Source organism: the organism of the source record quoted next, unplaced genomic scaffold (assembly GCF_019419815.1).
Source record: "Pyrus x bretschneideri cultivar Hongxiangsu unplaced genomic scaffold, Pyrus_bretschneideri_v1 Contig14, whole genome shotgun sequence".
In the NCBI taxonomy this organism is placed as follows: Eukaryota; Viridiplantae; Streptophyta; class Magnoliopsida; order Rosales; family Rosaceae; genus Pyrus; species Pyrus x bretschneideri.
The window spans coordinates 2,746,367-2,759,125 of NW_025999435.1; the positions used below are offsets into that span (position 1 = coordinate 2,746,367).

General features: G+C 36.4%; 1 protein-coding gene across 1 annotated transcript; it reads left to right on the forward strand.

The window, feature by feature from the left end:
• Nucleotides 1-9,202: 9,202 nt before the first annotated feature.
• On the forward strand, nt 9,203-11,881 carry LOC125475212 (disease resistance protein RPV1-like). Its single transcript, XM_048579759.1, has 2 exons — nt 9,203-9,969; nt 11,206-11,881. Exons 1-2 carry the CDS (start codon nt 9,389-9,391, stop codon nt 11,345-11,347), a joined length of 723 nt encoding a protein of 240 aa, XP_048435716.1. The 5' UTR covers nt 9,203-9,388; the 3' UTR covers nt 11,348-11,881.
• Nucleotides 11,882-12,759: the final 878 nt, after the last annotated feature.

Consider the following 12,759-nt stretch of genomic DNA (forward strand, 5'->3'; position numbering starts at 1 on the left):
CAATTTCATCATTCATCTCTTGCTTCGGTCATCAATGTGTCATTCTGTCTACTCTGTTAATGAAATGCGTTAGTGTGTAATGTGGCACCAGTGTAAGGCCCACAAAGCCAATTACATAATGCCAAGTGGATTATATAAAAAACAACATATAATATAAATAAAAAAGATAAATATAAACTCCGCAAAATGAATTTGGGATACGTTTTAAATGCAAATTCATTTGAATTAAATGAGTATTAAAATCCTACAACGTTACTGAAAACAAAATTTAATGATATTGTGTGTTGGTCCCAATCTAAATATAGCCGTTGTCTAAGTCTGCCACATGGACAAACGTCACGTGTTATTGCCAATCTACGTACACCACATGGACCAATACTTTAAGAGATATTAACGTGTTATTGCCAATCCGTATATAACACGTGTGTCTTAAACGTATTTGATGATAATTCTATATAAATCTATTCGATGTTATTGCCAATCCATATACATTCATAGTCTTCCTCAAATCACTACGCATTGCAATTCATATCGCTTTCAAATCACTGTTGTTATTTGCTTTTATGTTCGACCATTGTGCCATCCTCGATATCTTGCCACATTGGTTAAGGCTTGAGCTCCTTGAGCCATGAGGCCGAGGCGTGTTCAAATCCAATCACTGCAGTCGGGTTCTAGGTTGGTAGAACAAGTTGTCTGAGGCGAGGGGTTTTTGTGGCTGCGTAGATCAAATGGTACTCGATTACGAACACAGAGAAATGGAAAACCAAGGAAGATAAATTCCCCAGCTGAGACGTGAAGCACTCTTCAATATTCCTTTCAGTGTTTCGCTTGATTGATCATTGGGCCAAGTACACAATCTTCGAGGAGCATTGAAGAAGTTAAACTTTGACACAGTCAGGTCAAGCTTTTTCCAGTGGATTGTCTTGCAGCAAGCTGCATTCCAAGGAGCTTCAGACCCGAGTATGAGGTATGAAATCTAGAAAATATAAAGTGATGAATATTTTTAACAGAATATCATAGTCCATGTTTGCACAATTTTTAGCTCTGGATCTCTGTCATTTCAAAAGAGATTGTACCTCAACAATGATAGCTTGTCGGTCCAAGTAGCTAAAAATTGGTGGCTCTCAACATAAATATATCTTGTCCTAGAGAGTGTAACTTGGTGCTCTTTTGTTGTGGTTCTTACGACTTTGTGACGACACATGCATGAAAGAAATGACACAGGTTCTTATAGAGGGTATTTTAGAACTTAAAATTACAGAAAACTCATTTGCTTTGTAACGGCAATCTAAACTTTCAATTTGTTGATTGGATACTTGAAGTGTTTATGTTTATGAAACTGAACCCTGCAACCTGCATGCAGTCTGACATGTGTATGAGGAAACATAATGAAACTAGCGTTAGTCCTCTCAATTGTGTTCTAAGAGCACATATTTAGGACACAATTCGGTGTTTATTCCTTCCAATAATGTGCTCATATGACACAATTGGGAGTAATAATAAGTACCATGACGCTAGGTTAATTCCAGTTCCTCCTACAGATGCAGATTGCATGTAGGGTTCAATCTAAGAAACATAAGACGCTTCAAGTCTCCACCAACATAGAGGAAGTTTTAGATTGCCGCTACAAAGCAAAGAGAGTTTTCTATAATTTCAAGCCTAGAACACCCTCCATAAGAACCTATCTCATTTCTTCCACGTGTCATCACATAGTCCTCAGAGCTACAACAAAATAGCACCAAGATATACTCTCTTAAGACTTGTAGCTCTTAAGACTTGCGATGGCACATGGAAGAAATGAGAAAGGTTCTTATAGAGGGTATCCTAGGACTTGAAGTTACAGAAAACTCATTTTGCTTTGTAACTCCAATCTAAAACTTTAAATATGTTGGCTGGAGACTTGAAGTGTCTTATGTTTTTGAAACTGAAACCTGCATGCAGTCTAACATGTGTATGAGGAATGGAATGAACCTAGCATCATGAGTGATAACTCCTCTCAATGAGCAAATATTTAGGACACAATTGGGTTATTCCTACCAATAATGTGCCCATATGACACACTTGGGAGTCATAATAAACACCCATGAGGCTAAGCTTTTCCAATTCCTCCTACATATGTCAGATTGCATGCAGGGTTCAATCTGAGAAAAATAAGATGCTTCAAGTCTCCAACCAACGGTTTGAAAGTTTTAAATTGCCGTTACAAAGCAAAGAGAGTTTTCTGTAATTTCAAGTCTAAGGACATCCTCTTTTAGAATTAGAACCTATCTCATTTCTTCCACGTCACTATCATCACATAATCTTAAGAGACAGAACAAAAGAGCACCAAGAAACAGTCCGTGATAAGATGTATTTATGTTGATAATTTTAGCTACTTGGATGTACAAGTTGTCATTATTCAGGAACAATCTCTTCTACAATGGCAGAGATCTGAAGTTCGAAACTGTGCGAATATGGACTACGCTATCCTCGTGCGAATATTCATCACTTTTAAATTTTCTGAATTTGATATCCGTTTCTCGCGTTTGTAGCTCATGGAATGCAGCTTGCTGCAATCCAACCCATTGGAAAAAGCTTGATCTGATTGTGCTCAAGATTATTTTGTTGCTTGGACATACCAACAAGCCTTTGAGTAGTCCGTAAGAAGAAAGCCCAGCATAGATGGAAAGAAGAAGAAAAGGCATGCTCAAGCAAATAAACAATGAGCATACAGTGGGAATGATATTCGAGTCTCCAATGTCCTTTTTGGTGCATATATGCAGAATGGAATTGACTGAGAAAGCTGAGGCATTGCATCTGCACACATTGGAGAGAGGCGGTCAATTAACCAGATTATAAGATATGGGAGTTCCTTATGGAAGGAAGATTGTCATTGGAGACCATCGGACAATACTGTAATGGCCTTTGCTGGTTATTTCGAAAAGCATGGGAACATTGAGGATGCCAATTGGTATATCAGATTGTGCACCGAAATAAATTCGTTTTATATTGTCACTTAAAAATTATGCACTAAAAGAATTCCTTTTAGATTGTGCACCGAAAGAAATCCTAAGAAATCTATGAAAGAAATCCTTATAAATCCATAGAAATCTACAATAAAAATACATGTAAATCTGTCAAATCCATATAGAATTGTAAAGTCTATTAAAATCTATCACTTGAAGAAACTTCATTAAAATCTTCTAAAATCTATATTTGACTTTAGTGCCATGAACTCGGTGGTTGTTTTCAAGGAATCTATAGTTTGTGGGTTTCTTGTCCACTCCAATTGTCTTTTTGGGCTTATTTTGTTGCCTTATTTTCGAGGTGATAAAAAGGGAACACAACACAACTATACTTGGTGGTAATGGTGGATGCACATAGGGACAAGGGTGGCACCATGACTCACCAGAGGTCCGAAAAATGTCATTGAAGGTCCACTAAAAACGTTTTGAATGCATGGTACGAGACCCTTTTCTGTAGAATCCTTGTTTCGCATATCTCAACGCCATTGGGAATCCCTCAAATTAGGAGCCCCGGTTAATACTAGATCCACCAATGGTTGGTGGTGTTCAAAGAAAATGAAAATGAGTGCCCAACAACCAACTATTTCCTTTCCCTTTCAAAGAAAAAACCAACAATTTCTCATTAAAAAAAAGAAAAGAAAAGTTTATTCGTCTCCTTCCTTTGAAAATGGTCATTTTTCATTGTTATTTACTGATCAATCACAATTTAACATATTTCTACCATTTAGCATTACGATGTAGTGATATTTTTTCTTACTAGTAAGTGAAAGATCTTAATTTTCACTCTCATAGATAACATACAAATTATCTCCAAATAAAAGAAATGTGTTTAAATCAAGAATAAAGAATGACTTCTTTTATATGCCAAGCTTTTTTTTTTTTTTTTTTTTTGGGTGTGATATCCACACACCCCTTGACTTCTCACACACCTTTCTAATTTTCGGCACTCGGATCAGATGAAGTAAAGAAGATCAAATGACATAAATTAACAAGAGTGTGTGAAAAATAAAAAAAAAGTGTGTGGATAGCACACCCTTTCTTTTTTCTTTTGCCGATAAACAAGAAATTTCATTAACTAAGAAAAGTCCAATACAATTACATTAAACTAGCCCAATAAGGTGGGGATAACCAAAGCCCACTCCAAAAAAAGGTAGAAAAAAAAAATCCTTATCTTCAACTGCAAAGGTTGACCGTTGTTGCCTCATCTTGCCACGACCATAAGGGTAGCCACCCGAAAAATTAATTCTGCGTTGTATTCAATGAAGGTATCCTAGTGTAAAATAATTCAAAGTGCAACAAAAACCGCCACACCAGAGAAGAGTCAACTGATCCGGACCACAAACACAAGACCCTGCAAATAGAACAAAAAGACAAAACAAATGGTAAGTGATGGGGGCTAAAGGGGCATCTAAACACCGTCGCTTTGATAAAAGCCGCAACACGCTTGGGTCCTAATTTCATACATGGATATTAAATCCCTAGTATATTACCTTGCTTTCTATTTCTAAGTGTGTATCTGGAATCCTACTAATACTCTATGCATGGATGTCATTGAGTGCGTCTGGATCCCCACACTTTGTTAAAGTACATTGAGTGCGTTTGGATCCCGAGATTCTGTTCGGTTCCATTGAGTGCATCTAGAGTCTGGAATCTTATTTCGTGTCTTATGTGTCAATTATATCCTATTTCATGAGTGCATCTGAAATGTGTACCATTGTGATTTGTTAGCTATTGTGTATTCCTTCTATTTGATTCCATTAGTGCATTTGCAATGTGGAACGTTGTGAGTCAAGCCTAGTGTTGTGCTTTTGGAATTGCAACTCAAACATCCAACTCCAACGCATAAAGAGAAAAGAGGCTTTGTGTCGTTTCGTTTCTCCTCATTCTTTTTACTTTATGCCCCACTGACCAACTCCATCGCATTTTCTGGGTCAAAAGTAGCCTCTGCCTCTAGTGGTCATCTAGTCTATAGATAGAGGGCCCCACAAGTTACCTAAAATATAAATTCATGATTACATCAAAAGTAACGCTAAGGTGATTAAATTTATAGATAAAATTTGTAAATTAAATAATGTGTCATTAATAAGAAATCAGCATGTTTATCACGCTTAAGTAATAATTCAATTATCAACTTTCATGTCATTTAGTTTATAAAATTTTATCTATGAATTTAGTTTCCCTAACATTACTTTTACATCAATAAATAGTTTGATACTATTTTTTGTCATGAAAGACATGGTTTATATTATTATATACTCCTTGGTGCTTAATTTGCATCAATTTTTTTTAGTTTTTATTTTTATCACAAAGTCAACTTTCATTATGATAAAACTAGTACAAGGCCCAAAAAGGACCGGGTGTTTAACTACAGGGAAAGTAAAAGACCCAAGCAAAATGAGAGCAGCAACCCAAGATACAACGGGAGGTCCACACAAGTTTAGACTCGAAGGCAGCAGAAAATAGACAATAAAAAACCTTAATCTCCAGCAGCAAATACCACATCGCTGCCGTCACATCCTCGGAGGAAGCCAAACTCTGAACCGAGAAAGTAGACACCAGATCCAAGTTCCCTTCATGTTACAAATATATACAAACAAAGTATCATATGGGTAGAGAGTGAGGCTAAGGGGGTATGTACAATACCCAACACTTGGCCTCGATGGGTTTGCAGCATAGGCATGCCGGTTAGGGGAGGGAAAGTGAAGGAGGGTAGTTGATTTGGTATCCTATTCCTGATTAGAGCCCGCCTATCCGAGTACATGGTGGGATAGGGATGGAGTATCATAGCTAAGGAGGAAGGAAGACATAAAGTTAAAAACAGAAAGTAGTAAAAGTAGGCAAAAGATGCTGGATATGAGGCATGAAGCGCAAATCCGAGACAAGGTTAAGAGATAGTTGAGACTCAACTCAGGAAAAACTGAGATAAACTCAGAGAGAACCGGGAATAAAACGAAAGAAGGAGACTGAAATAGGAAAGGAAGAGATGGATTTAGGGAGCGGGATGAAGCAGAGGAAGTGAGAGGAGAGGAAAAAGAAGAAAAAGACAAAGGAGGGAAGGAGGGAAGGAGGAAGGAAGAAGGAGATTGGAAAGAGGAGGAAGTAATGGGTTGCCGCCTACCTCGAGTAAGAGTAAAGGGCGGCGACTGAAAGTTGAAGCCGGAGAAGAAGCTTTGGATCTGGGTTTCTAGAGAGAGAAAACGCGTAAATCTCAACCAGGTCCAGACTAATTAATTGGGCTTTGCTTAATCCACATCAATTAATTTGTTAAAATGTTGTTCAACCTTAACAATTATTTTATTTGCAGGGGATTAAGTGCGTAATTTTATGACCGACTTTCGTAGATAGTGAGTTCGATACTAACTTATTGTAGTCAACTAATTGAGTGACTCGCTCAAATTTCCTCATCGTAGTGCAATTGTATTAAAAAAAATCCAATAATTGACATTACTTCACTCCAGAATAATTTAACGAGGGGTATTCGAACATGAGACGCATGAGTGTAAAGCAAACACCCTTCTTCAAACACTGTGTGAACAATACACAAAATTCAGTACTGATTATCAAAATCATATATATTATATCACTCTGTAATTATTGTCTCTAAACAAATCCATGTGAGCTATGAAATATGTTGCTGGCTATTGGCCCATTTTGGTGGTTATTGAATTTGTAGAGATACGAAAGCCGTATGTATTGCTTCTGAGAAGAAAAAAAAGGTCGTGTGTATGATGTACCGAGAATAATTTCATGGTTTTGGTGATTGACTGTTACGTCCTGGCACCTTGTCACTAGTGTTGGTGATTGTTTGTTTCTCAAGAGAAACACAAACAGATGGAGTGTATCATGATTATTTTGAAGAAGCGATATTATCTACACTAAGGTGATGGAGGAATGGGCTAAGTCCCACAATGAGCTAGCAAGGGTGGGCATAACAACTGTAGAACCGCGACAAAATAAACTATAAAAAACTGGATTGACCGAAAAAAGTCAACGTAGGTTCAAGAACGAAACCGAACTGTTCATACCAGTACGGTTCCAGTTTTCATGTTGATAGAACCGTTTAGAACCGAATTGAACTGTGAATATAAATAAATAATTAAATTTAATAGTTGTATATAGATGTCACTAAATGAGTAGTGAAAACCAAATTGGTTTCACCTAGTGCGACTGCATGAGAGCATTTAGGTCTTTCACTTGTATGGTTCACCTCTTGAGATAAGGCACATATTTGAAAAAATAAAAAATAAAAAAGGTCATTTTCTATCATAGATCTCCAAATTTGACATTCAGGTTTCAATTTCATATTATCTAAGGATAGTATGATCTTAAGGTGTTCAATTACGTCCTTTTTTTTCTTTCTCTTTTTCCTGGACATTTTTTTAATCTCTTGATAAGTTCCTTTTAGGCTTAAATTATTGTATTCGTACTAACATTCTTATTGCATAGCGGATGTATTGTATTATGAATGTATATATACATTTGAATTGTGTTTCTTTTTTTTTTAGCTTGGTGTCAAGCACATTTGCATTTTGATTTAGTATTTGAAAATGATATATTTGTCTATAATTTTGTATAACCATTTTAGGAGTGATATTTGAATGCATACATGCAAAAAACAAGGAAAAAAAACCAAGTAGACTTTGAATACCATTTTGATTTGGTATTCAAAATTTAGTATTTGGAACCATAAATCGGCATGAATCGAACCAGAACTGGTATAAACCAAATTGTACAATTTCGGCAATAAATTTAAGCAGAACTACATTGAACCGAACCGTTGATACTTTCTAGTTTAGGTTTCGGTTTGAGGGTGGAACGGCAATGTGGCCACCCCTAAGCAATAATGTGGTTCGATTAATATTATGATATACTCTTTAGTCCTTAGTCCTTAGTCCACATCAATTAATTTGTCAAATGTTGTTTGGCTTGAACAATTTTTTTATCTGTCATTTAATTACTATAATACAGTATTTCCTCAAAAAAAAAAAAAAACTCTAATATAGTGGGTTTTTCTTTTTTAAATAAATGATATTATCTACATTAAGAGGGATGGAGTGCCCTCATAATGGGCTAGCAATAATATGATTCAAAATTCGTCATTGGTAAGAATCAAATCTAAAACCTCTCAGTTATAAGTGAAGAAGAATGCCACTAGATAGCAGTACTAAATGGTGGAATATTCTTCTTTATTTGTTGTTGATTAAGTGCGTAATTTTATGATCGACTTTCAAAGATAGTGAGTTCGATACTAATTTATTGTAGCCGATTGATTGAGCGTCTCGCTCAAATTTCCTCACCATAGCGCAGTTGTATTAAACCCAATAATTTACATTGCTTCACTCCACAAAATTGTTAAGAATTCTTTTATTTTTTTATTTTTAAAGAATTTATGATTATTAAAAGGAGGGAGAAGGGTTTGCAATTGTTCAAAATTATTACAATAATTTAAGAGATGAGGGATTCGAACTTAGGACGCATGGGTATAGACCAACATATTTCTTCAAACACTGCATGAATGATACACAAATTTCAATGCTTATTATTGAGATCATACATATTATAAATCACTCCGTAAATATTATCTCTGAAAAAAAAAATCAACAAGAGCTATGATATCTGTTGCTGGCTACTGGGTGATTGTAGAGATACTAAAGCTGTATGTATCGCTTCTGAGGAAAAAAAAGGCCATGTGTATGATGTATTGAAAATAATTTCGTGGTTTGTTGCAAGTTTTGGCGATTGACTGTTGCGTCCTGGTACCTTGTCACTGGTATTGGTGATTGTTTGTTGCAAGTTGGAGTATGAAGCTGCTATATAGTTTCTCGATACAAATTTAATAATATGATGTCCATCAATGTTTCATCAATCCATTGAGGCATCATGGACTAATAACGCGCCAGCAAATACGTCCCCCAAATGCTACAGTAGTCCTTGTTGAGATCAGATTACATTGGATGCTCTGCTGATCAAAAGATGAAATCGAGCAACAAAGTTTGTACATAAAATGCGTAAGGCCGGGAAGGTGGGCCTATTGGCTTACTGTCTGTTTGCCACTACCATTCACTGTGACCTGTGAGTAGTCAGCTAGCTTTAATAAAAGTTATGAACTGATGATGATGTTTCCTTAATCTGTCTTTCTTCATGCGTGAACGCGTTGAATTTTTGTACGCGGAAAGTAAAGGTGCTTGAGTTTGTTGTATATCTTTGATGATTTTCTAGGAAAGGCTGAGCACCATAAAATTTTCAATAACTTGATAAATCTCAATCATCTCAAGTATCCCCTTCTCTTTCTTTGATATATTATCAAGCGCTCGCTTCTTTCTCTTCTTTTTTACTCACAAGTTACAAGTCTACTGTTAGTTCCTTGAGAGAAACACAAACAGATGGAGTGTATAATGACCATCTTGCAGATGTGCTCCAGATCGTTAACATTTTCTTCTCCGTCATCTGCTGCAGCTGCTGGTGGTGATGATGATGATGATGGTATTGAAGCTAATATCCCCCCTCGTCGGGAAAAGTATGATGTGTTTATCAACTTCAGAGGTGAGGACACCCGCCGTGGTATTACCAGCCATCTTCATGCTGCCTTACTTCAGAAGAAAATTGAAACCTACATAGATTACAGACTTCAGAGAGGAGAAGAAATCAGACCTGCCCTTCTAGAGGCAATTGAGAAATCCACGCTTTCGGTGATCATTTTCTCACAAAACTATGCTTCTTCCACATGGTGTTTAGATGAACTCGTGCATATACTCGAGTGCAAGGAAAGAAATGGCCAGAAGGTTATACCCGTATTCTACGACATCAATCCATCTGATGTACGAAAACAACACGGGAGTTATGCGAGTGCATTTGCTCAACTTGAAAAACGTTTCAAGGACAATATTGATAAGGTGCACAAGTGGAGGGATGCTTTGACGACTGCAGCCAATCTATCTGGGTTTGATTATCCAAACAAAGGCGGGTAAGTAACTCATTCTTTAACTTGTATAAAATTATAAATTTTCTTTAAACTTGTTACAATTTGAATTTTGCTAAGATTTGGTAAAGCATTACTCTATTTTAAACTTGGGGAGGGGTGGCACTGTAGCTTAGCTGCAATGCAATGCAATTGGGCGGAGATTTTGGTTTTAACAAGATTTCATACCTGAGCGCTCGACAGGTCAAAAAATTTGTCATGTCATTAAAATCAAGTTTTTTAGTTTTTTAGTTTTGTAATTTAGAGAACAACATCACATCACATCAAAGTAGTATGTAATGTAAATAATGGAACAAAATAGAACATTTTAATAGACGGTGTAATCACAAAATATAATGTCTTTGCATAAAAAACAGATGTAGCATGCAGTCAACTTTTCTAACTTATTTACAACAACCCTATTTACACATATTTATAACAACTCTATTTGCACACACACACACACACACATATATATATATATATACACACACAATCATATTTACAATTCTATTTATCGGATACACTAATTAGCTTTTTCGAACTTTTTCTTGCCCTCTATGTATGCTTCTATGTCACAAATTGAAAAAATAAAAGTTGTTAAAATAAATCAATGATATTTTGGTGAAGATGACGGAATAAAAGTGTAATTATTGAGGTGAGACTCTTAATTGTTAAAAACAATTGAATACTCAAGTGCATTTAATATATAATATACGTTGAAAAAATATATGTTGATGTACAAATTTTAGTATAACGAGAGAGAAAAATAAAATTTCTTTTGCTCATGAATAATTAAAACTGACATATGTTAAAGCATACATATGAGAAGAAAGTGGAGTTTTCAAATTGTTCATATCACATTTTCCATTAAGGTAACCACAATAAACTTTTCTATCACAATTATCTGCAAGCAAGTATGAATAAAAGTTAACTAATGTGATTATTTTCATCCTATTGTAAATGGAAATATAGTCATTTTGCTGACTTGTAAACTAAGAGAAAAATACCTCAAAATAAACATGATTGTGGACTCTCCGCCACAAAATATATACAAATATGTACTCTCAAAATACACAACCCTCACTAGGGCCAAGACATGCCCATAGATGCTCAAAATATAAGTCCCAAAAGAAATAATACAAAGAAGGATAAAGGGGTAACCTAATCGCTCAAAGTCTCTGATTTCTGCACTATTACCCCCACCGGCTCCTCATAATCTACACAAGCTTGTATAATCAGTGCCTGGAGTATGCATGAAGGTAACCTGGCACGAATATCAAGACGTCATGTACTATCGTCGCCTGGGCTGAGGTCCAATTTGGTCGGGAAGTGGCCTAAAAACACCATAGATAGTTGGAACCCTAAAATGGGTGTTGTTTGAATCGTTGTAAAATCAAACCCCGACGCCCTAACAAGTGTTTGGGCCTTGTTCCTGGGTTCAAGGAGAGTCTATTGCAATGGTCGAGGGAAAAAACTTCAAAAACGACCGATCCCTATCGAATACTCAAGGACCCATCAATGGAGTTCTTTGCTCATCAAGTTTGTGTGGAGATTGAAGGGAAACTGACGTGGTGATGTTTAGTGGTGGTGGAAGGTCGAGAAAAACCGGAAAATCAACAGAAGTCATGTCGAAAATTGTAAAGAGTTCGGGTCAGGAGTTGGGTCGCGAGGGGGAAATGGGTCGCGCTGGGTTCTCTCGTCTCTTCTCTGATTAGTCACCTCATTATCACTCTCTATCTCTCTCTAATTGGCCCCTCCCCAAAATAATGGGAGCTTCTAATTATATATTAAACATATATATATATATATATATTTTAATCAAACTTATAACTTCTGTAACTTATTTGTTATCACTTCGGTTCGTGAATAGCTTTTGCCTACGCGCTCGTGGAATTTAGTTCTATTCAAAAACACTAATTGTGACCTTGAAAGGTCCATGGATTTTAAAAGATTAATTAAGAAAATTCATACATTATAACTATATGATTCAAATTATAAAATTAACGAAATTAGAATAAAATAAAAATAACGTAAATATGAAATATGTCGTTAATAATGAAATTCCAGAGACAGGATTTCACATCCTTCCTTCCCCTTAAAAAGAGTTTAGTCCTTAAACTCAAAGCACCTGAGTCAAACAGATGTGGTTAATGTTGGCGCATCTCGTTTTTTGTCTCCTAAGTCGACTCCTCCACGCCACGATTGTTCCATAACAAGCACACTAAAGAAATAGTCTTGGTGCGGAAAGCTTTCTTTCTTTGATCGAGGATTTCAACAGGGTACTCGTCATAAGTGAGGTTCTCTCTAACCTGAATAGGCACATAAGAAATGACATAAGACGGATCACTTTGATACTTCCAAAACAAAGATATGTGTGTAAACACGAATTATTCCTGAAACAAGAGACAAGAATACGTGTACAAAATATATTTTTTTGTATTAATGATTTTGGGGTTACAATCTCTTTGTAATTTGGTCCTCTGATTCTATCTTCGTAGGGTGTGGGTTTGTGGATGAGTTGTTGATCCAAAGGGCCGTCGGGGCTTGATCTAAGGATGAACAGTTGATGAATGGATCTTCAAGGGGCGTTGGGCTTGATCTTGAAGAATGGGTGTATGAGTTTGTTGAGGTTGTTGATCCAAAGGGCCGTTGGGGCTTGATTTTAGGATGAACAGATGATGAACGATGAACACTTTCCTCAAGGGCCGTCGGGGCTTGATCTTGAGCTGGTGGAAGTTCTTCAAGGGCCGTTGGGGCTTGATCTTGAAGGTTGATGGATGAGCGGATCTTCAA